The sequence below is a fragment of the Macaca thibetana genome, chromosome X (assembly GCF_024542745.1).
Source record: "Macaca thibetana thibetana isolate TM-01 chromosome X, ASM2454274v1, whole genome shotgun sequence".
Taxonomy (NCBI): Eukaryota; Metazoa; Chordata; class Mammalia; order Primates; family Cercopithecidae; genus Macaca; species Macaca thibetana.
In genome coordinates this window covers 35,848,621-35,872,994 of record NC_065598.1, presented here as the reverse complement: position 1 = coordinate 35,872,994, position 24,374 = coordinate 35,848,621, and the positions used below count along the sequence as shown (strand labels likewise).

Here is a 24,374-nt window from a genome sequence, read left to right as displayed (position 1 = left end):
CAGTGAAAGGACAGCAAAATGATATGTCATATGCAAACAATATCGAAAGAGACCAGGGCGCCTATACTAATATAAGACAAAATAGATATTGATAGAAAAAGTTTTACATTGAAAAAAGAGCATTTTATAATGATAAAAGGGTCAAGACATCAGGAATGAGTATTATAACCATAGATGCACCTAATAACATGAAAAAACTGACAAAAGTGAAGGGAGAAATAGGCAATTCAACTATAATAGTGGGAGACTTTGATATGCCACTTCCAATAAAGATTAGAAAAACAAAGCACATGATCAACAAAGAACAGAGAACCGAAAAACATCGTAAACCAATTAGACCCAAAATATAGCTGTAGAATATTTTTCCCAACTACAGTAGAATGCACATTTTTCCAACGTACACATTTGCACTTTAAATGAAACATTTTAAATATAGACTATGTTAGTCTATGAAATAAGCCTCAATAATTTAAAATGATTGAAATCTGTGCAGTATGTTTTCCAACCAAATGCAATGAAATTAAAATCAATAAGAGAAGAAAATGTGAAAAATTCACACATTTTGGAAATTAAGCAATACACGTAATAACCAATAGATCAAAGAACAAAACCACAAAGGGATTTCAACATTATTTTGAGATGAAGAAAAACTAAAACACAACATACCAAAACATATGAAATGCAGAAAAAGCAGTGACGAGACAGAAATTTATGGTTATAAACAAATGTATTTTTTAAAAAGGCCTTTAATCAATATTCTAAACATCCACCTTAGGAAATTAAAACAAAAAGAACAAAGTAAGTTCAAAGTGAATAAGGAAAGGAATAATAAACACAACAGCAGTAATAAATAATAAAGAGAATAGAAAATGTTAGGAAAAAAATCAACAGTCCTGAAACTATGTCTTTGAAATGATTAACAACACTGAAAATAATTTAACTAGACTTAATAAGCAAAAAAAGAGATGACTACCTTTGCTAAAATCAGGAATAAAAGAGAGGACATCACTACCAACTTTACATCAGTAAAAAGGGGTATAAGGTTATATAATCAACAACGGAATACCAACTAATCAGATAACCTAAATGACGTGGGCAAATTCTTATAAACAGAAACACAAAAACTACTGAAACTGACCCAAAAAAATTGATAATATGAATAGCCCCACAACAAATAAAGGGATTGAATTAATAGCCAAAAAATTTCTGACAAAGAAAATCCCAGGACAAAATGGCTTTGGTGGTAAATTCCACCAACCATTTAAAGAAGAATTAGTGCCAATCCTTCACAAGCATTTATAAAAAATTTAAAAGAGTGTACTTCTCAGTTCATTCTGTGGCACCAGTTTCATTCTGATGCCAAAATCAAAAACATTTGTTAAAAATCTGCATTCATATGTCCCTTATGAAAGTATATATGCAAAAATCCTCAAATAAATACTATCAAACTGAAACCAGCAAAATGTAGAAAAGATTATATACTATGTACAAGTATGATTTCAAGTTTGACATCTATATGTCAATGTAATGCACAGTCTTAATAAAGGACAAAACCACATTATCATTTTAATAGACCCAGAAATAGTAGTTGATAAAATATACTTCCATAATAGAAACATGCAACAAACTAGGAATAGAAGGGAACTCCCTCAAGTTTATAAAGGCAGTCAATGAAAAGCTTACAGCTAACATCAAACTTGATAAGAGACTAAATGCTTTCCCCTTAGATCAGGAACAAGACAAGATACCCCTTTTGCCGTTGTCATTTACTATTGTACTAGAGGTCCTAGCTAGGACAAGTAGGTAAGAAAATAAGCAAACAAAATGAATCCAGATTAGAAAGAAAGATGTAAAATGACCTCCATTCACAGGTGACATGATCTTGTATCCCAAAGAATCCACCAAAAAACTACCAGAACTAATAAATGAGTTCAGCAAATTTGCAGAATACAAGGTCAATATGCAGAAAACAACTGCGTTTATATACACTAGCAATGAATAATCCAGAAAGAAAACTAAGAACTCTATTTCATTTACATAGCATCAAATAATAACAAAATATTTAGAAATAAATTTTTTAAATAATTGCAAGATGTACATTGAATACTACAAACATTATTAAAAGGTATTAAAGAAGACATAAATAAGTGTAAAGACATACAATCTTCTGGACCACAGGATTTAATATTGTTAAAATGGCAATATTCCCTAAATAGATTTACAAATTCAACAAAATTCTTTTCAAAATTCCAGCTGTCTTTTTTTTCTTTCTTTCTTTGCAGAAATTAGCAAGCTAATGTTAAAGTTCATATGTATTTGCAAGCATCTCACATTAGGCAAAAATGTTCTTTAAAAAGAAAAAATGTAGAAGGCTCATATTTCCCAAATTCAAAAAGTACCATAAAACTGCAGTAATTACAGGCCTGGTGCAGTGGCTCACACCTGTAATCCCAGCACTTTGGGAGGCTGAGGCGGACGGATCACTTAAGGTCAGCAGCTCGAGACCAGCCTGGCCAACATGGTGAAGTACCTTCTCTCAAAAAAAAAAAAGGACATTGTAGTACTGACATAGGATAAATACAGATGTGCAAAATAGAATTTTTAGTCTAGAAATCCTTACATTCACATTCAATTGTTTATATATGTGACAATATTCTGTGATAACTTGACACCTCTATGAAAACGAATACATTTCAAACTCTAAATCATGCCATTTACAAAAAATAACAAACAGATTTTTTTTTTTTTTTTTTTTTTTTTTTTTGAGACAGAGTCTCACTCTGTTACCCAGGCTGGAGTGCAGTGGTGCAATCTTGGCTCACTGCAACCTCCGCCTCCCAGGTTCAAGTGATTCTTCTGCCTTAGGCTCCTGAGCAGCTGGGATTACAGGCACGTGCCACCATGCCCAGCCATGTATTTTTAGTAGAGACGGGGTTTCACCATGTTGGTCAGGCTGGTCTCGAACTCCTGACCTTGTGATACGCCTGCCTCGGCCTCCCGAAGTGCTGGGATTACAGGCGTGAACCACCGCACCCGGCCAACAAATAGATTTAAAAGTTTGAGCTAAAATTCTTACAGAAAAACATGGGAACAAAACTTAATGACCTCAGACAGTATATGACTACTTAGATACAATACTAAATGCACAAGAGACAAAAGAAAAAAATAGATAAATTGAACTTAATCAAAAGTATTACTTTTATCCTTCAAAGGTAACTATCAAGAAAGTGGGAAGACAATTCACAGGATGGAATACAATATTTGTGATTTCTGTATCTGTCAAAGGACTTATATTGAGAATATATAAAGAACTCTTGCAATTCCATAACAAAAAGACAGCCCAATTAAAAAATAGTAAAATATATTCTATTAGTTGTCTATTTTGGCAATAAAAAATTACCAAAACACTTGTTGACTAAAATAACTCCAATTTCTTATCTTACACTTGTCAGAAGCCTAACACAGGATGAAAATCAAGGTGTCAGCAGGATTGTTTATTTCTGGAAGCTCTAGCACAGAATCTGCTTTCTTGCCTTTTCCAGATTCCAGAAGCCACCCCATTCCTCAACTTATGCACCCCACCCCCTTCCACCTTCACAGCCAGAAATCAATGGACAGTAAAGTCTTCCATCACTTTGACACTGATATATTTTCTGTCCTCCATTCCCACTTTTAAGGAACCTGAGAGTATATAGGGTTCACCTGGATAATCCAGGTTAATTTTCCTATTTTAAGGTGGGTTGATTAAAAGTCTTAATTTCAAGTGAAACCTGAATTCTGCTTTGCCATAGAACATCACATGTTCATAATTTCTAGAGATCGGGATAGAGATATTTTAGGGGGTCATTATTCTGCCTATCATAGATATGCATAAATATTTCTCCAAAGAAAATATACAAATGGACAATAAGTACATGAAAATATATTTGTCATCATTAGTTACTGGGGACATTTAAATGAAAACCGTAAGGACATGCCACTTTGTACCCATTGGGATGGCTATAATAAAAAAAAGAAGTACATTAACAAGTGTGGTGGAGGGTATGGGTAAATTGGAATGTTCATTGATTGCTGGTGGGAATATAAAATGGTACAGTCACTTTGGAAAATAGTATGACAGTTTCTTCAAAAGTTCAACATAGAGTTTTCATATGACCCCAGCAATTCCACTCTTCGGTGTATTTCAACAATATTAAGAAATCTGTCCACACAAAACGTTGCACGTGAATGTTTATAGCAGCATTATTCATTATAGCCAAAAAGTGGAAACCACCCAAATGTCCCTCAGTTGATGACCGGATAAACAAAAGGTGGTACATCCATACAAAAAATATAATTTGGCTATAAAAATGAAGCATTAATACATATTACAATGTGCATGAACCTTGAAAATATTATGCTAAATGAAATAAACCATACACAAAATGCCTTATATAAACATAATATTTAGAGAAAATGACCCAAACTGGAAAACCAACTGACAGAGAATAGATTAATACTTGCCAGAGGCTGATGAATGAGGAGAAGGGGAATGACTGTTAATGGACATGGGGTTTCTTTTTGGGGTGAAGAGAACGTTGTGGAATTAGTGCTAATGTGTGTACTCCCTGAACATATTAAGATCACTGAATTGTATACTATAATGTGTGAATTTTACAGTATGTGAATTACATATCAATAAAGTTGTGATTTAAAAAGAATAATCTGATCACACTTCTAAATAGTCAAAGGCCATTTGACCAGTCTGTGCAGGCCACAGTTCTCCAGTGTCTACTATACTTCTTACATTCACATTTTTACTAATTTGAAAATTATTAGTGTTGGAAAAATTCATACATGTAGAGGGTTAAAAATAATATTGGGGAGTTAGCTATTAGGTAAGTTTTGAAAGATGCATATGTTACTGGAGAAAAATAATTGAGTCGGTAGGTTTAAGAGACTTGGACTACAGGAAATCTAGGAAGCAGTTAAAAAGAAAACGTTTAGTATAAAGTGGTTAACATTTGTTGCTATTCTATGAAAACTGATAACATCTATCCATATTTGGAGAGAGAGAGTCATACTAATGAAGCAGTAAGAGATATAAATAGGAGCTGCATGTATATAAACATGCATACAATAGTTCTTAATTGCAATTGGGAGAAAGCTTCCTTCGATAACTTTATGAACTGCATCACTGCAGTGGAAGAAAGATGATAACATAAGAAACTGAGGAGAAACTGAAAGCATTCATGTTTGCTGTATTTAAGCAAACAGGGTTAAAGCAAAAAGTTTGCAGGGTTCAGCAAACTTTTTCTGTAAATTGCCAGAGAGTGAATGCTTTAGGTTTCATGGGGCATAAGTCTTCTCACAACCACTCAAGTCTGTCTTTTTTTTTTTTTTTTTTTTTTTTGGAGACGGAGTCTCGCTCTGTTATGAGACTGGAGTGCTGGAGTGCAGTGGTGTGATCTCAGCTCACTGCAACCTCCGCCTCCTGGGTTCAAGCGATTCTCCTGCCTCAGCCTCCTGAGTATCTGGGACTAGAGGCACACACCACCACGCCCAGCTAATTTTCATATTTTTAGTAGAGATGGGGTTTCACCGTGTTGGCCAGGTTGGCCTCGATCTCTTGACCTTGTGATCCACCTGCCTCGGCCTCCAAAGGACTGGGATTACAGGTGTGAGCCACCGCGCCCGGCCAACTCTGTCTTTTTGTATGAAAATAGCCTTAGACAACAGGTGAACAAATAAGAATGGCTATATTCCAAAAACACTAATTACCAAAACAGGCATCAGGCCATATTTGACCTGTGGACCATCGTCTTTTAACCCATGGTTTAGAGGATATGGGAAAGAGTTATTTGTGCAGCAATTAAAAGAAAAACAGCTCCTGACAACCAGAAGCTGACCTAGGGCTCACAGGTATGCCTTCGTGTTCTCTTTTCCTGCTTTGTACCAGCAGTACAAGTTCTAGGCCTAGTACATATCACCAGTTTCAAATTTCAAAATTCTACTCAACCTTCAATGTCTGGCTCATACATTACTCTCCTATGAAGACCTTTCTATCTGGTTAGAAGTAAACATTCTGTTATTTGAGTTTCTATATCACGTTGTTACCACTTTAAGATATTTTATATTCTCCTTAAGCCATACCTACCTGTGTATATGTCTAATATTTTAGAGGAAGTAACTGTGTTTTGCATTTCTTTAAATTCCCTAGTGCCAAATGCTTTCGCTGGCACATGACAGGCACTTAAATCATTATGGATTCTGTATGAGTACCAACACAAAAATCTTCATAACTAGGCCACAGAAGAGAAACAATTTATAAACACTGGTAGAACACATGTTGTTTCTAATCATCTGCACAGCATTTTAGCATACCTTAAAATGTTAGCTGCCATGTAAAAGCAAAGAAAAATTATCTTACCACCATACCCCCTTCATTAATCTCGCCCTTTTCAGGATCAATTTTAAAATTTGCAGTTTTTTCAAAGTGGTACGTCAGAGGAAGTAATTCACATTGATTTTTTATGATACACTGAATTTCTGAACGTTCACCCATGAAACAAGGTTTAAAATTAAGAACTGGTCCTGGATCAAACTGTAGTAAAACAGGAAGTCCTGTGCCTGTCAGTGCTAGTTCCATTTTCTGAAATCGTTCACCTGTAAAAGCAATAATAGCTGTTGAACATAAAGTGTTTGGGGAAGCCAGAATATATTTGCTTAGTTTATTTGTTGTCTGAAAGACGTATGTGAATTAGGTAGCTCATTCAGTCTTTTCATTCAACACAATTATTGATTGTCTTCTCTGTGTCATGCCTTGTGGATACAGGAGTGAATAAAAGGGACAACATTCCTGCTGTTACGGACTTTACATTCTAGTGAGGTGACATTAATGATAATCAATCAAATAACGATAATCAACCAAATATGTTTACACAGCATTTCATAGAAGATAAGTATTATGGGTAAAGGTAAGACAGGTTGAGACAGAGCACAAGGTCTTGGAGATTCTGTTTTATGTAGAGATGTCCAAAAAGGCCTCTCCGATAGGCAGAGCCAAGATATAAAGGGAGTCTGGAAAAAAATATGTAAAAATCTAGGAAAAGTTTATTCCAGGCAGACAGAACAGCAAGCACAAATACGCTAAGGCAGGAACTTGTCTGTCATGTTCAAACATCTTTAAAGAACCAATGGCTGGAGGCGAAGAGTAGAAAAATGGTGAAAATTGTCAGATTTTGGATATATATATATTTTTTTCTTTTTTATTATACTTTAAGTTCTAGAGTACGTGTGCACAACGTGCAGGTTTGTTACATATGTGTACATGTGCCATGTTGGTGTGCTGCACCCATTAACTCGTCATTTACATTAGGTATATCTCCTAATGCTATCTCTCCCCGCTCCTCCCATCCCACAACAGGCCCCGGTGTGTGATGTTCCCCTTCCTGAGGGTAGACTTAAGAAGATTTGCTGATACATTGGACACAGAATAGGGAAATGAAGAAGTGATAAAGGACGACTCTAAGTTTTTTGCCTTAGGAACAGAAATGATGGAATTGACATTTCTTGAAACAAGAGACTGAAGGAGGAGCCGGCTATGAAAAAATCAGGAGTTCTACTTGGGACATGTTAAGTTGAGATACCTAGTAGATATTCTTACGGAAATGTCTACTAGGCCACTCTATGTTCAAGCTTATGAGTGAAGATGAAGGAGGAAAGAGTGGAATCTTGAGGAGAGAATAAAAGGTGTGTGATATTCATCTCAGATTGTGTAAGAGTGAATGAATGGGCGAATGCAATAGGAATGTCAAACAGCTTAAAGAACTCACTTGGGATTAGTGATTATAGATACAAAGTGAAACCTCTCAACAAGGTTGTGTGTCTTACTCCAACACAATCAGCTTCCCATGTGTGGACCCAATATAAGCTGAAAGTTGAATTTCATAGAATTAGAGGCTTTTCACTCAGTCACTGTGGGAGACAGACCAACAGATATAAGTGCACATGAAAAACAGGAATTAGAATAATGGACAACGGAATAGAAGCTGGGCAAAAATATAAACACGAAGTTTTTGGGAAACTAGAAAGATGATAACAGAAGAACAATTTTGCAGAGAGACAGCAGTGTAACTAGAACCGAAGAAAAAGAGTTTGTATTTTTTCACTTACGCTCTTAGTAGCCAAGACTCTAAATTACCTTTAAGGCAAACCTAGTAACTCCATCCCTGGCTATTCAAAACTGGATTAACCTGTAAACTTTGTACAAATGTGGAATTTCCATTGCTGTCTAGGATCAGCAGACATAGCTCAATATCACAAAACACAATATAAATAGTAACAGAACAATCCATTTATGCCCAAGGAATATAGTTAAATCCTGCTCAATATCACTTACACTGACATACTTGATTTGCATAAATATCCAGGATGGTGACCTAATCCCTCCTTGGTATAGCTCACTTTCCTGGATTTGATTCATAACCTTCCTAATTCTCTATTTTCTCTTTGATCTGTCTTGCTAAGCTGAACGCCAAATCCCATTCCATTTTTTTCCTCACTATAACCAACCTAATATAACCTGAGAATATAAAACATACAAGGCATCTTGACATGTGGCCTGCAAAACATGTGCAATTATCAATATCCAACAACACTGTCCTATACCCTACTAACTAGATCTCTAGATCTTGTTTTTGACCGTTCCTATTTTTAGTTCTAAGAGAGCTGAAGGATTAATAGAGATGGAATGGGTCATTTGTCCCCATACCAATCCCTGAGAAAAAAACCTAGGCATACATAGAAAAGAAATCAGGGTGTTTTTTTTCTTATTCCTTAAACTCTAGATCATCATGTTTATCTAACATCATTTTAAAATTATAAAGTAATCTAACTTCTAACCTGGAAAATTATTATGTAAATGATTGTGAAGTTGACTTCATAACATGCCACAGATGACACTTTAAAGTCTCTTGAATATGTTTGCTTTGTTTTATTCAATAATTATATATTTTATTAGATTGTCTCTATAGATATTGATGTTCAAATTTTTAAACAATTTAAATGACTACGCATTTGATAATTTTGTTAATTTCACACTTACTTTTGATGGTTTTATAGTCATCATCTCTCAAAAATCCATCTTTACTTCCTACGGACTCAAATCTCAAAAAGAGAGCATAGTCCTGCCTGTATGAAGGTCCAATATCCTTTTTACCATCAGCCATTAGCCTGTAAAAAAATCACAATGAGTTATTTTTAAAGCAAAGGTGATACACTTTATAACCTTGTAAGAGGGAATATCAATCCAACCTTTAAATCTATGCAAGCGAATCAATGTTAAGGAATGAAAATACAACCGTGATCCATTATTCAAATTTACTGCACAGAGAGATTTGCCAAAAGAAGGCTACAGAGTATAAAGCTCAGAAAAAATGAATTCGTGCCAACATCGTCAAAGACAAGAGTAATTTAAATATACCAAGTCATCAAGGTCTAGCTCAAACGCCACTTTCTCTGCAAAGAATTTTCTTTCCAGGCAAAATTCATCTCTAACTAAGGACTCTGATTAATTCTTTACAATAGTCCATCTTACTCTTGGGCATAATAAAAAACATTTGTTACAAATTTGTCTTCCCCAGTGTACTAAGTGCATATTGCCAGCCAGGCTCTTGTTGTGCACAAGTAATTTGGAGAACAAGATTTGCTAACAGTTAAATTTTGTTCGAGGAGAAAAGGAAAGGAAGACTAGGAAGAAGGGAAATAGGAGCAAAGGCAGAGATGGTTTATGTCATAGCTCTGCTCAATGGCTACTTTTACCTGCCTTACCTAGAGGTCAACTCTCTAGCAGTGCAAACTCAACTACATTTACAAAAGACTGACACGTAATATTAAATATGAATACAAATAGTGTGGTCAGAACACATTTAACTAAGACTTCAAATCATACATATACACCTATAATTCTATGCTAGACTCTCAAGTTAATATGCTGCCATGAAAGAGAATAGAATATTTGACATTTCAAAGACTGTGTATTAAACAGAATCTTATAGATTCACCAAAGAAACTACTTGTATGAAAGTATCATTAATAAGGCAATTGTGGATTTACATATAGAACAATTACTTGATTTATTAACCTCTTTAAATTAAAGTAAGCTCAATCTTCCACAGGCAACCCTGTTCCACAAAAAAGAAGTACATTAAACATTACCCTCTCACAAATAAGGGAAAATATTCTTGCAATTGAATCAGTTCACACATATTACAACCTATCAAGGTGTCACTGAAATTGCTATTATATATTTAAAACAGCATGTTCTTCAAATTTAATAACAAAACATAGTTCATGGAATTATGAAAAATGTACACTAAAAGTCTGTATGAATTTCAGCAAGCAAGTTTGACTGATCCCTGGAAGGTACTATAGGTTTAATACTTAGGAGAGTCAGCAATAATTCTGCCCTACCAGAAGCATTGCATCATCTTTAGAGGGGCCTACAACATGCTGCACACACCTGACTATTCTTGGGGACAACAAGGTCTTGACTGCACAAACAATTTGGGGCCACACTCCAAAACAACTCAAAACTTGCACTTCCACCACCCCATTTCCACAAGGTCTGGGGAGATTTTTAATTTTACATCAAGTATTTAGAACCATATTTAGAATTATTAGAAATATTACTAACCATGTTAGAAACATCTAGAATTATGACAAGAAAAATCTGATTTGTGCCTTCTGGCAAGTTTTACTATTATAGTATTAAACTGAATCTGATTAAAGTGTGGTTAATATACATTCCATTAATACTTAACATTACAAGGAAATTAATTTTTGCTTACTTTGGGGTGAAACAAAATGTAATTACAGTCTTTTGATAAGGTTGTAAAGTCCCTTCATTAGGAAGACAGGAGATAATGGTAGTAGTATCTATGTTCTTTATTTTTCTTATGTAGGTGAGATTATTTAAAGCAATATCTGTTCTTTGTCGAATATCTGTACCCTGTAATGTAAACTCAGATATAAAAGAGTATTAACGCAAAACACAAAAAAAGTTTTTGAGGAGGTTACAAAATAATTATTGAAATTCCAGAATCTAGGAAATAACAAATATCTATCTTTAAAGTAACATTTACACATAAATTTGACCAAGGCACATCATAAAATTTGAAAAAAGATTTAAAAATTGATGAGAACAGAAATACTTTCAATTAGCCACTGATCTATAAGAAGCACTTGCCTGGTTTACTTCAGGTATACATTAGTATAAATGTTAGCTTAATTTCTGAATTTTTTGAGGTTGCCATTGGATACACACGAAATCAAATCTATCTTCCCATGTTAAAAGATATTTTGAATAATTAAAAAGCTTGTTGGTTATTAGTAGATTTAACACAATCTCTTTTAAATCATAATACCTGATATCCCCAACGCACCATTTACTTACCACTTCTTCTCCCACGGCATCATCTTGTATTATGGCCACCCAATTTATGGGCTCTGGGCTATTATTGTGTATACGTGCATGTTTAATTTTTGATGATCCGAAGAAAACAGGACCAAAATGTATGCATTCCAGCCTTCTGTCTCTACTCACGTTTAATAATTCAATAATCTGCTCAACCACATGAGCTTTGATACTCAAGAGCATCTCAGGTTGACCTTGCAAAATCACTCTACAGGATAATAAAATATGCACATACATACATATTTTAATTAGAATTCTATACACTGTTTTTCTCCTACACATTTCAATAAACAGAAACTTTATAGAATCACATTATAATTAAAACTCAGTAGCCTAAGAGTAATTCCTTTCACGTGCATACCAGAGGTTATCAGGTTCTTCTGTATATCTGCATCTACAAAATGGAATGGCATATGTGCAGCCTAATCTACAGTCTTCAGGAAACAATAAAGTTGTAAAACAATCTCATGAATTGATCTCCGAAAAAACTCAATGGCATATTCATATTGCCCATTATTTAAATGATTTGTATGGTTACCTCTAGCTCTCAAATTCTGAAACTATTTTCTAATTCTTCTCATCTCCCAAGTCCAACAGCTAATCTTATCCCCATCCTTACACCTCAATTCCTTACAATCTAACATATCTCAGTAAAACCCACTGCTGGCTAGGTGTGATCTCACACCTGTAATCCTAGCACTGTGAGCAGTCAAGGAGGGAGGATTGCTTGAGTCCAGGAGCTCGAGACAAGCCTAGGCAACACAGTGAGACCCTATCTCTACATCAACAACAACAACAACAACAAATTTAAATAGCCAGGCATGGTGGCACACACCTTTAGGTCCAGCTACTCTGGAGGCTGAGGTAGGGGAATTGCTGGAGCCTGGGAGGTCGCTGCTGCAGTGAGCCATGATTACACCACTGCATTCTAATCAGGGTGACAGAAAGAGATCCCATCTCAAAACCAAAACAAAACAAAAATCCCACTTCTTTGCTGAAATAAATATTTCCCCATTAAACTTCCCTTCTCAGATGAATTTCAATTCTCTTTGGGAATTGCTCTTTCATTTTTATCCCTCTCTGGCATAAATGCAATCTTTCACTTTAGGCCCATCAGATACTACAGATAACTGACTGCTCCACAACTATCACCTATGCCCTTATCTTATGCTATATCCTATAACGTTGGGCATTGAATTGCTCCTCCCTTAGCTTCCTTGATACCATAATTTCAAGGTTTTCTTTTAACTCACTCAGGCCCCACCTTCTCACACTTCTAAGACTGGGACCTTTTTTAAACTTGATGAATAGTTAATATGAATAGTAGTGTTTTTTTCTCTCTTACTCTTTCTCACTCTACTCTCCTTCTCAAATTTATTCTCAACACTTCTGTTTCGTCTACCACTTATACACTGATGATCTTCAACCCTATACAGGCTGAGTATTCCTAATATGAAATCCATAATGCTCCAAAATCCCAAACTTTTTGAATGCTGATATAAAACTCAAAGGAAATCCTTATTGGAGCATGTCGGATTTCAGATTTTTAGATTAGGGATACTAAACTAGTAAGTATAATGCAAATATTCCAAAATCCAAACAAAATTGAAATCTAAAACACTTCTGATCTCAAGTATTTTGAGTAAGGAACACTCAATTTGTACATCTAAATCAAATTTCTTTCTGGGACTCAAGATAATGTAATAAGCCCCAGCCAGCTCCACCAGGAATCTGAGAAGTAAAACCATTCCAACATATCAAAACTGAATTTAAGATCTTCTCCCATAACCCTGTTCCATCTTTTATCTTCCTTTGCTACAATCAGTCACCAAATCCAGTCAAATCTACCTCCATAGCCTATCTCCAATTTGCACACTTCTGTCAGTCTTCTCAGTTGACCTTACCTCAGACCTTTGTCATTGTCCTCTTGCTTTACTGTAAACTAATCGTGACACTCTCATCTTAAAACCACCCTAAGGCTTCATAGCCTTCACAATAAAACCCAAGCTCCTATAAGGGCTCACACCTCTTTATCACATATTTATGACTGTGATCTTCAGTAAAAAAATGTATTTTACATTCCAATGCCAGAACACACACACACACACACACACACACACACACAGCGCAGATGCATTCTGATATTTTTAAGTTGTTTGTTAAAAATACTGGTGATGGTCCATTATATTGATTGCACATTCTACCAATGAATTAAGATATACTGCACAAAAATGCTGGACTACAAAGCCCTTCAAACTAGACCATTCCATTCAGTTTTTCTGGTCTTGTCTCCTGCCACTCCCCACCTCCATCTTTTTAATTCTACATTGCCAAAGATCCCTTGGTGTGCAATACTGTCTTTTTGCCTCTAGGATTTCCAGTATGTTACTTGCTCTGCCTGAAATCCCTCCTCTATGCTACTCCCATCACTAACTCCCACCACCCCTACACACACACACACACACACACACACACACACACACCCCAAATCACATCACTGCTCTTTGCCTGGCTAATTACTACTCACCAATAAGTATTTGATTCAACTATCACCTTGTTAGTGGAGCCCTTCCTTGGTCCACTCTCTCACCTCAATGAAATTCAAAATAGAAGATCCTGTTATGTGTACCCATATGCCATCCTCTAGTTCTTCCCATTTCTTAAAAGCCTACTGCTTGGCAAATAGTAGAGACTCAATGAACAATGCTGAATGAAAGAACAAAGGAGCTAACATACAACCAAAGTCACATCTGAAGGGTCAAACGGGAAAGCATTGAGATTCGTATTAGAATTTTTAGAACCACACTATATACTCACATTGCCTCTTCATCTACAATTCTTGGGTGGTCTGCACAGAAATCTACTTTAATAACCACTGATGACTTAGCATCCACAATACCACTAGTTGGAAAAATGAGGATGGGTAATTGGCCACAGTATTCTGTCTTAAATATGCCTGTAGGGAATAAGAGCAGTTGGTTTACATCTGGACGCTTACAGTGTTGCATGCACACTCTCAGTAGGGGACCAACATACTTCACAGAGTAGATCAAGTTTGCCTAACCCATGGTCCATGGGCCACATGCAGCCCAGGACGGCTTTGAATGCAGCCCAACATAAATTCATAAACTTTCTTACAACATTATGAGATTTTTTTGAGATATTTTAAGCTCATCAACTATTGTTAGTGTTAGTGTATTTGATGTGTGGCCCAAAACAACTGTTATTCATCCAGTGTAGCTCAGGAAAGCCAAAAGATTGAATACCCCTGGAGCAGATGGTCTACGGTGTACCAAGAATTAAAGCTTTAATTGTAAGTCCAATCTCTGAGGTCACCCAACAAATATGATCCTGTTGTTAGAACTCAACTCTCACCAATAGTTAAAATTATCTGTTTACTACGTTCAGACACTTATGTTAAGAGCTCTGCATAGGTTATTTAATTTCCATAAATAATCTATGATATAATATTTTCAATCATCACCTCCATTTTACAAGAAGCAAAACAGAAGCTTTGAAATGATGAATGACTTGTTCAAAGTCACACAATTACTGTGGTAGATTAGCTTGTTGACCACAATTCTTCACCTTTTTCCACATTTGTATCTTTGCCCTATTGTTCCAGAGTTTCTCACTGCAGGTCTGTGGATCAGCTGGGTGACTCTGCTCCACATTTGCTCATTCTAGGGCATGGGCCAAAAGGACAGCAATTACTCAGGAGAAACACTTCCTACTTCCCATGGTAGAAGCGCATCTAGGTTGGAACTGACATGCTGTCAATTACACCCACATGTTATTAGCCAAAGCAAATTACATGATCAAGCCCCTTGACTTTGGGAAGTGTTTCTCCTCAGTAACTGCTGTCCTTTTGGCACGTGCCCTAGAATGAGCAAATGTGGAGCAGAGCCACCCAGCTGACCCACAGACCTGCAGTGAGAAATAGAACGGGCCCAGTTGCCTGAGCTTGAAGCAGAGCACCCAAATGAGCCCAGCCTAGATCAGTCAAGTTCCAATCAGTCTGCATACACATGACCACATGATCAATTACAAAATAACTGCTGTTTGAAGATATTTTAGGGTGGTTTGTTATATAGCAATAACTACTACAGTTAGTAACTAACTAATGAAGATGAGATTTTCACTTGGATATTTCTGACCACAGGCTAATACTTATAGTTATTATCATTCCCTAGGAGATGAATTTATCCAGTGCACAAAGGGGATTGGTTTCTGAAATCAAATGGCATATGAGAAGGAAGGTACAAAGATTCTTATTCTGAAAGCAGAAATGGTTCATAATTTATGGTAATGTTTTGTGCCTACATTAGAGCATGCGGTCCTTGAAATCAGATACAATCTCTTTTTCATGTCTGTGGTCGCAGCGCCCCACACACTGCTTAGCACTAAGCAGTACTTAAAAAGTATGGCCAACAAATAGAAGCAGCCAATCACTAGTCCCTTTATTATCATTATAACACAAATGAGCATGGTGCCAAAATAAACAGCTTTGCAAATTCTGAATTCACCAGTCTTAAATCACATCTGATGATATTTTCCAAATGTATTCATTTAATTTAGGAAAATAAAATGTTAGCACAAAAAAAGTAACGAAAATATTAAAAAGACAATATTTGAAAATGCAAAGTAACAAAATTATCAATCATTTCATAGATGTGCTAATAACATAATATTTGAAGTTACTTTTCTATCATAAAATAAATAAAAAATATATAAAATTATATCCATTTCAAATAAATAGGTATTATTGACTCCATTCTGTAAGAAAAAAAAAGGTATATAAATTTAGTTAAGGCTGAGTCAGTGAAAAAGTTTCCCATATTGTAACCACTTAGACATAATTTGACAAAAGAGTTTAAGTGAATATTTCAAAAACGTATTCAGAAGCAACACAAAATACGAAAGAATATTGTTTAATTGTCTAAATATGTTTAAATTGCAGGTATGTCAACATTACTATGTCTTATTTAACTTTAATATAAAAACCATTTGTTTGGCTTTTTAAATTGGTAACAACAGAAGCAAGAGTATCATCCTAAGAGAAGAGAGTTACTGAATAAAAGAATGTTGGCCAGGTGCAGTGGCTCATGATTGCAATCCCAGCACTTTGGAAAACTGAGGTGGGTGGATCACTTGAGGTCAGGAGTTTGAGACCAGCCAGGTCAACATAGTGAAACCCCATCTCTACTGGAAATACAAAAATTAGCTGGGCGTGGTGGCGCACACCTGTAATCCCAGCTACTGGGGAGGCTGAGGCAGGAGAATCGCTTGAACCTGGGAGTCGGAGGTTGCAGTGAGCCAAGATCATGCCACTGCACTCCAGCCTGGGTGACACAGCGAGACTCTGTCAAAGAAAAAAGAAAAAGGAAAAAGAAAAGAGAATGTTACAAATGGAATATTTGTGATCAAATTTTCATTTCTTCTCAGATATGGCACTAGCTAATGTGTGGGAAATAAACTAAAAAGGAAGTAACGTCAGGAAAATAATTTAGGTTAATGTAGTTATTTGGCAAGGGAAAATAACGGCTTTTTGTAAAAAAATGGCATTGGGCAGAGAAAAGTAGGATTACTGGCTTAATTATGAAGTGAACAGATAAGATTTACTAATTGACTAGGGAGGTAGGAAGTGAAAAAGAGAGAGGTGTTGAAAATTTTGCCAAGTTTCTGAACTGTCCAAATACATAGTGGTAACATTCATTGAAAAAGAAAAAAGAAGTATTGGGGGAAGCTGTTAAGTTTGAGAAAGCTGAAGGATACCCACAGGACTGTATACATCTGGGAGTAGTCAGTGAAACAAAAGGAAAGGAAGTGATGGTCCAAGGAGAGTACCTTGACTGAAGAAATAGAGTCTATGAGTCTATGGCAAACCTTAGGAAACATTCACATTTAATAAACAACAAAAAGGAACACCAGTCTAGGAAAGAGAATTGAAGAGGGGAGAGGTGGCAGAAAAATCATAACTATAACATAAATAGCTAATATTTCCTGAAAAGTTATATATGCCAGAGGGTGTGCTAAGCATTTTATTAATCATCACCACCATTAGAGGAGGAAGGTACTATCTTTATCTCTAATGTGTAAGTCAGACAATGGATGTTTCGGAAGCGCAAATTCCTTACCCAAGGCCTCCCAGATAGTAAATGATGCAACTAAGATTTGGGCCCTGTTGAACCTCACTTCAGGACCTGAGTTATTAATTAGTATTCTATATAAGAGAGTAAGTTGTCACAAAAGCCAAAGGGCTTTGAATTGCTTTTGTTTTGTTTTCCCAAGAAAGTAGCAGTAGCCAACTATGTCAACTTTTGCCAATAAGCCACGTAAAACAGACCTATAGACTCGCCCACTGATAAGACTTAGTGGGAGCATATAAAACATAAGGGTGCCCACAGCTATAGCTGAGATGAGGGGCCCCTCACACAAATCTGTGTGATTTTTGAATCTGGATTGTTCTATCTTCTCTGGAGAAGCAAATTAGACACTGAGTGGTGCAGTATACATGCTTACGTTGTCTATACTCCTTGAAAAAATTTTTAGGAACTGTTAAGCAGATTTTTGTCTCAAAGTATCTGTAAGATCAAGCTAGGGTGACCAGAGTCTGTAGTTCTACAGAATGCTATTAAAAATCAATTGTCATGTACCCAAGGCTATTGCTATTTCCTATGATTTTTAAAAATTCCCTTGGTTCTAAACACACCAAATATGTATGAGGCTCCACATGTTTCCAAATGACTAATTTTTAGAGACTCTTCAGAATGCTCATATGGATTTCACAGATTCCTTCTGGGTTTAATCATCTTTCATTAAAAGCTTCATGGTTCTTTAGTGAAACTCCAAGAAATCACTAAACCAAATAAATTATGAATATGTTAAAATATATAATCCTATAAATTAGGGTTATGTTATGCATGAAGAATATATGGAGATCCCATGGCATCCGTTTCCAAAAAAAAAATTGAAGACAAGAATTATGCACTGAGAATAAGTAGGGGGTGCTTTTGTGAGTTACTACGGAAGATCCCCAGGACCACTTCTGGGTTTGGTACAATTTGACAAATTTCCTGGCTTACAGATGATTCCAGGATATTTTAGACAATGAAGTAGAGAAATGATGCTGCTAATTAGGGGAAAAGGCAGAGTGGGCATTAAGAGCAAATGAAAAGTCATATATTTTGGACAAAGTAGACCAAATAAACCTAAAGGATGATAAGTTCTGAGGTAGATGTTCAAACTCAGAAATGATGTGTAAGGCTCTCACTTAGGAATTTGAGAGACTGGTCTATGTTATAATACTGTAGTAGAAAAAGTCTACTCAACATTCTCCACAATGTACTTATTTCACATTGGATGCCCGTATCAAAACATCTCATGTACTCCATAAATATATACACCTACCATGTGTCCACAAACATTTTAAAAAATAATAAATAAATAAGCATGCTCACATTAAGGAGGAAATGATTTCAATTCAAGGCATGCTAAATTAATAATTTCTTTTTCTAATCTTCAGTGATAAAAGCTGAGAAACAATAGTGGTATTATCAAACCATAAAATCATAAAAGTAAATATGGAATGTATTAACCTGCAAAGTACTAACATTAGAGACACCATAAGGAATGGAACATGTCTTCAGAAAGAAAAGATAAGCACTACTTTGTACAGTCAGGGGTAAACTTAGGAACCATTTTTATAAAGGATGAGGAAACAAAAGTTATTCAACAACATATGGCTAGATCCATGGATGTTTACTCCATAAGAGGCTATGAAAATAAATCATCAAGGAGTTTTACATACATAAACTTTGTGAGTCTATAAAAACAAAGGTTATAACTGCAGTGATATCACCAGAGAGAGAAAACAAAGATGTACAAATGTTAAATCTGCCAAGTGTTGAGTTTTAAATATCCTATTAGGTATACATACAAATTTGTAAGCATTTGAACTTTGACTCTAAACCTACAAAAAATTCCGCATATAAAATGCTTTTGAAAAATGTTAAAATCAACTTTGATGGCTGAATCTATTTTCAAAATGTTTTCCTTCATAAACATACATTGCTATTATCATGAACATGTATATATTTTGCTTGTAGATAATAAGGACTTTATGACACCTTATAGGCACTAGCTACTCTGAATGTAATATACACTATCAATTTTGATAATAGTAGAAAAAATAATCTGATTTGACTCCAAGCATGTGGGATAAAGTCAACACCAAGAAAATGTAATTCATTGATAACAATTTGTTTCAGTTTGTAAGGTAACAGCCATTAACATTTCACAGTACTCAATTATAATAAAGCCAACCAAGTTATTACAAATACTATATACACATAAAATACTAACAAAATCCTAATAGTCATTGTGCATTATTTTTCCTAAAACATTATGTATTCCAGTACGCAGCTTAATTGTACTTATTCTAATTTATTGAGTAAAATTATATTAAATATTCAATGAAAAGTAAAACCATATTTTTTTTTACTTATAGAGAGCTTTCATATGAAATAAAACTGTATAATTTGGTGAGATTTTAGAACAAAAAGGGAATATATTATTGCTATCAAAACATTGAAGGTTATTGAATAGACAACGGTTAAAAGAAATTCTGGAAAGTAAAATAATACAAATAAAAATACCTTAATTAAATATCAGTGCTCTAAAATATAACTAGAGAGTCTAAAGAATCATATGCCCATATCACTTGCCATAAGAGACTTCCTCCTTAACACTCGAGTCAGGCTACAAACGAGCCTAATATTCTATAATCCCACAGGCATCAGACACGCACTCATTTAAAAACCAAAGCATGGAAAGTGAGATGAGTAACATCCAATGTGGAACAGTTATGAGTTTTATTCCGTTGTATCCTAAGAAGAAATCAGTAAACTGACAGACTGCCTTGGTCTTCATAATTCCCAATGCTCAATCAGGTGGCCCCAGAGAACACTCTCGGTTAGTGGAAAAGAGGCTTGGATTTAAGACCTACTTTATATATTCAACAAACAGTCTCAGATAGAAATGCCCTCCCTGTCTGGAGCTAGTCCCCATTTTAGATTGGGAGAAATGGCAATCTTGCAGCCCCACATGCCACTGAATCAGGAGACTGAAGGGATGAGCAATCCTATGCTTACTGTATGCTATCAGTTTAAAGTGTACATGAATGTACACACACACACACACACACACACACGCATCCTTATGTAAACTCTTAGGCCACAGTAAGAATCCCTGGAAATAATTCAATCTGAAAAGAGAGAAGCATTTATTCTTTCAACAAAAAAATTAGGAAAAGCCTTCTAGGGAGTTTGATGTTAATTTAAAGTTGAATATGATTGAGAAAGAAGACAAACATTTATTAAGCATCTATGATGAGCCAAGTAAAATACCACAATTCAAAGTATGTACATAATTCACCATCGTACATTTTATCAGTCCCAGTTTATAAATGAGGAATCTCAAGTTCAGAATCCTTAAAAATACTTGCCCCAGATCACATGACTAATAAGGCACTGTGCTCTAATTCTGTCTCTGAACTGTATAACTTCTCTGACACTATCCTGCCTCCTATCCTGAGGTACATCACGAGTCATTTTCTGATTGTATTAATCAGGCTTATAAGGAGAAAGGTTTATTTATTTATTTTTTTTGAATTGCTGCCTATCAGTCTTTTACAGTAATACTATTAAGGACCTTTGGTTTTGAGCTATTTCAAATGATAGACTTTTTTCAGTTAAATTAGGTAATCTATTACACAAGATATACATTTCAAATAATATCAACTCTTCTAAAAGTGTAAGTAAATATGACGGGAAGCATTTACCTGGAGCTTTGCCACGGTTATTGATAGTAACCTCTTTAGAATACACTTTACTATTGGCAACCAATGTGCCAAAATTAACTACTGATTGAATTTCCAAATTACAGGATGGAATCAACCTAGGGAGGAGAAAAGAAGGCCACATAATTAATTTAACAATCATAACAGCCTGATCGTTAAATATGTAGGGGAATACAGATGGACACTTAAGTCCTTAAAAGACATTTCAGTTTATTTACAGGTCTACTGGTGGCATATTTTTCAATAAAAGGAATGATGAAATAAAGAAATGAAAACAAGGTAATGGGTTACATTTTTAAAAAAGAAATGAGACTTTATGCATCTAAGTGCATGGTATGCCATCCCAAATAAATAGTTTGAATGTTTCCAAATCTTATGAAATAAAAGAATGCAGTGATGCTGTAACACATCATCTAGGGTCTACAACAAGATGTAAGTACAAAATGATACAATTTATTTTTCATATGTATTTCTAAAAAATTCACTGTAGCATATTTGTAGCATGGGTTCATACAAGTTTTTAAAAATCCATTATCATCTTATATACAAACCTCATAAATTTACATACATTTTCTATTTGGCTAGACATTCATGGTTAAAAAGTACCCCTAAGTTTATTATCCTGTTTTGGATGTAGAAAAAGGTCTGAAGAATAATTTCTTAGGAATCTTCACACTTCACACACACACAGAGAGAGAGAGGGGGAGAGAAAAAAAGAGAGACGGAGTCTACTTCAGTGTTAAGATTTTGGTAATATATAATGATTTCTCTGTGTCTCCATTTTACTATCTCATTAAGTATATTTGCTGATACAAATAGAACAAAGAGGCCTCTACAGATTTTGTTTTCTCAATCCATTTTTCACAATTCCTCTCTCATTTCTTTATACAAAAGGAGAAATCGATGTCGTCTTTTCTTAATTTAATGTTGATGCATTGGTTTGGAGTGGAAACATCTCTGGGACACGAAACTAAGGGACAATCGAAAATATTAGTGTTGATATTGATAAAGTGAGTGACTGAAATGATTAGGTAACAAATCTACTTACATAAACGTGTTTATCCAATTTTCTTTCATCAACATTAACAGAGGGGAATACAACTGACTTAGCTGACACATTGTTAAAAATAATACTTGACAAACAACTGCTGTAATTTTACCCTATAACTTTACAGAGTTGAAAAAATTGAGAGACATTACTACAATAAAATCCTTTCATTCCAATCTACTCATTGTGGAGAAAACTTCTCTCAGCATCCGTATCAAAAAATGTTAAATGGGGATAAAATGCACGTGGGATTCACATAAGCAATGAATAACTATCATCCATAAACATGCTAACTAAATAAAAGTTTAAAATGCTCCATTCACCTGATTATAAATATTTCCAGTAATACTTTGCTTTTCTATTAAAAAAACTCATCAAACTTAGTTTGATATATGGAGTTTAATCAATTTGTATTAATAATAACATTTATAAGAATTGTTAAAAATATGCATGGATTTATGACCATAGCAAGTATATTTAAACACATATCTGTTTATCTGTTTATGCAATGCACACACATATGTTCATATGTACATATACATATATAGACATAAACTATAGACAAATTGCCTATGCACTTTATTCCTGGTGATCATGAAAAAAAACTTCTAAGCATAAAAATGTAATACATTAGGATGTGATGCTGTGGTGACAAATGGAATGGAGCTACAAATTTAAGAGGAAAAGAGAAGAGGTAAATTTTTCACCTGTTAACTATTATTGATATTTTCATTCTACTGGATACATTTTTAAAAGGCATATAAGTATCTTATTTTTAAATAGCAACCCTTACTATATATAAGTCATTACCTCTTTACAAGTGTTCAAACTAATGATGAAACTCATAGATATTTTTAAATGTAAAAGAAGGTCATAGTTTTAGGAGACACATGAAAAAAAGCTCTGAAAATCACTAATTATATCATCTACCAACTAGGGCACTTTTGTTAGTCCAGGTTGATGTGCGAAAATGTAGAAATCAAACATGTAATTTCTCTGTTTTCTTTCTTCTTTTTTCAGGGTTCACTCCACAACAAATAGAAGGATCATTGCATGTCTGATCCATATACAGAAAGTCTAAAGTAAAAATAAATGTGCTCACTCCAAGACAGTTTTTTTTAATCACAACCCAATCATGCCATTATGGAGTAGTTCAGATCCAGTTGGACTAAGTTTATTCACAAAACATTCACTGAATATATACAATTTAGATTATAGAAAAAAATAAAACTCTCCTGGACCTCAAGAATTTTACAATCTAATGGAGAGAAGCAAACAAATACAAACTTCTGGTCCAGAAAATATAGCATAAACCCATTTTTTCCTGTTCCTTCTACTAAACACAACTATAAACCCTGAAAATGGTACACGAGGCAAGCAAAAGAGAATGATGAAAGGTGGTGAAAAGGAGAGCTGGCTGATTTAGAACTCTGGGACTGCAGAAACAATAGCAGCAGGGTGTCTTACAATTCCCCCACCAACAGAGAAAGGCCACGCAGACCCAGGATTCTTTGCCTGCTGACCTAGTTAGAATCATTCTTTTTCTGGATCAAACAGGAGCCCCCCTGAACACACCAGGTGAGCCAGACAATGCCAGCCTGGGGATCAATTAAGAGGTATACCAATCATAAGTGACAAGGGGAAGCGCTCTCCTTCTACTCCAGGCCTGAGATCCTGCAGAAGAGGAGTTCTCTTTCTCAGGAGTTCACCTCCTGAGAAAAGGAGTTTTCTGTCCAAAGACACCAAGGTAGTTTGGGGAAACCAGGAAAAAAAAAAGAAAACAAAAGAAAAGAAAAAAAACAGCAATTGCAAGCAGCTATATCTGAAAAGCCTCTTTGTCACTGCTGGCTCAAACCTCTCCTTTTTCACTCAGAGACACCTGGAAAGGTGAGCAGGACCTGCAAGAGATCTAGATACAGCAACTGGCCCAGTACAACAGACTTCTTTGCCCCATAAGTCAGATTTCTCTCTCTATCTGCTCAGAAGACCTGGGCAGCCAGAAGGGTACTCAT

General features: G+C 35.2%; 1 protein-coding gene across 1 annotated transcript in view; it reads right to left on the bottom strand.

Annotated features, from left to right (window-relative positions):
- CFAP47 (cilia and flagella associated protein 47) overlaps positions 1 to 24,374 on the bottom strand; it is a 439,964-nt gene that overhangs the window by 400,109 nt on the left and 15,481 nt on the right. Inside the window, exons 3-8 of the mRNA XM_050776518.1 lie at positions 21,297 to 21,412; positions 14,273 to 14,411; positions 11,435 to 11,663; positions 10,830 to 10,990; positions 9,086 to 9,213; positions 6,410 to 6,645 (exon numbers count right to left, since the gene is read on the bottom strand). Coding sequence (XP_050632475.1) covers positions 6,410 to 6,645; positions 9,086 to 9,213; positions 10,830 to 10,990; positions 11,435 to 11,663; positions 14,273 to 14,411; positions 21,297 to 21,412 — 1,009 coding nt within the window. The remainder of the gene's footprint in view (positions 1 to 6,409; positions 6,646 to 9,085; positions 9,214 to 10,829; positions 10,991 to 11,434; positions 11,664 to 14,272; positions 14,412 to 21,296; positions 21,413 to 24,374) is intronic.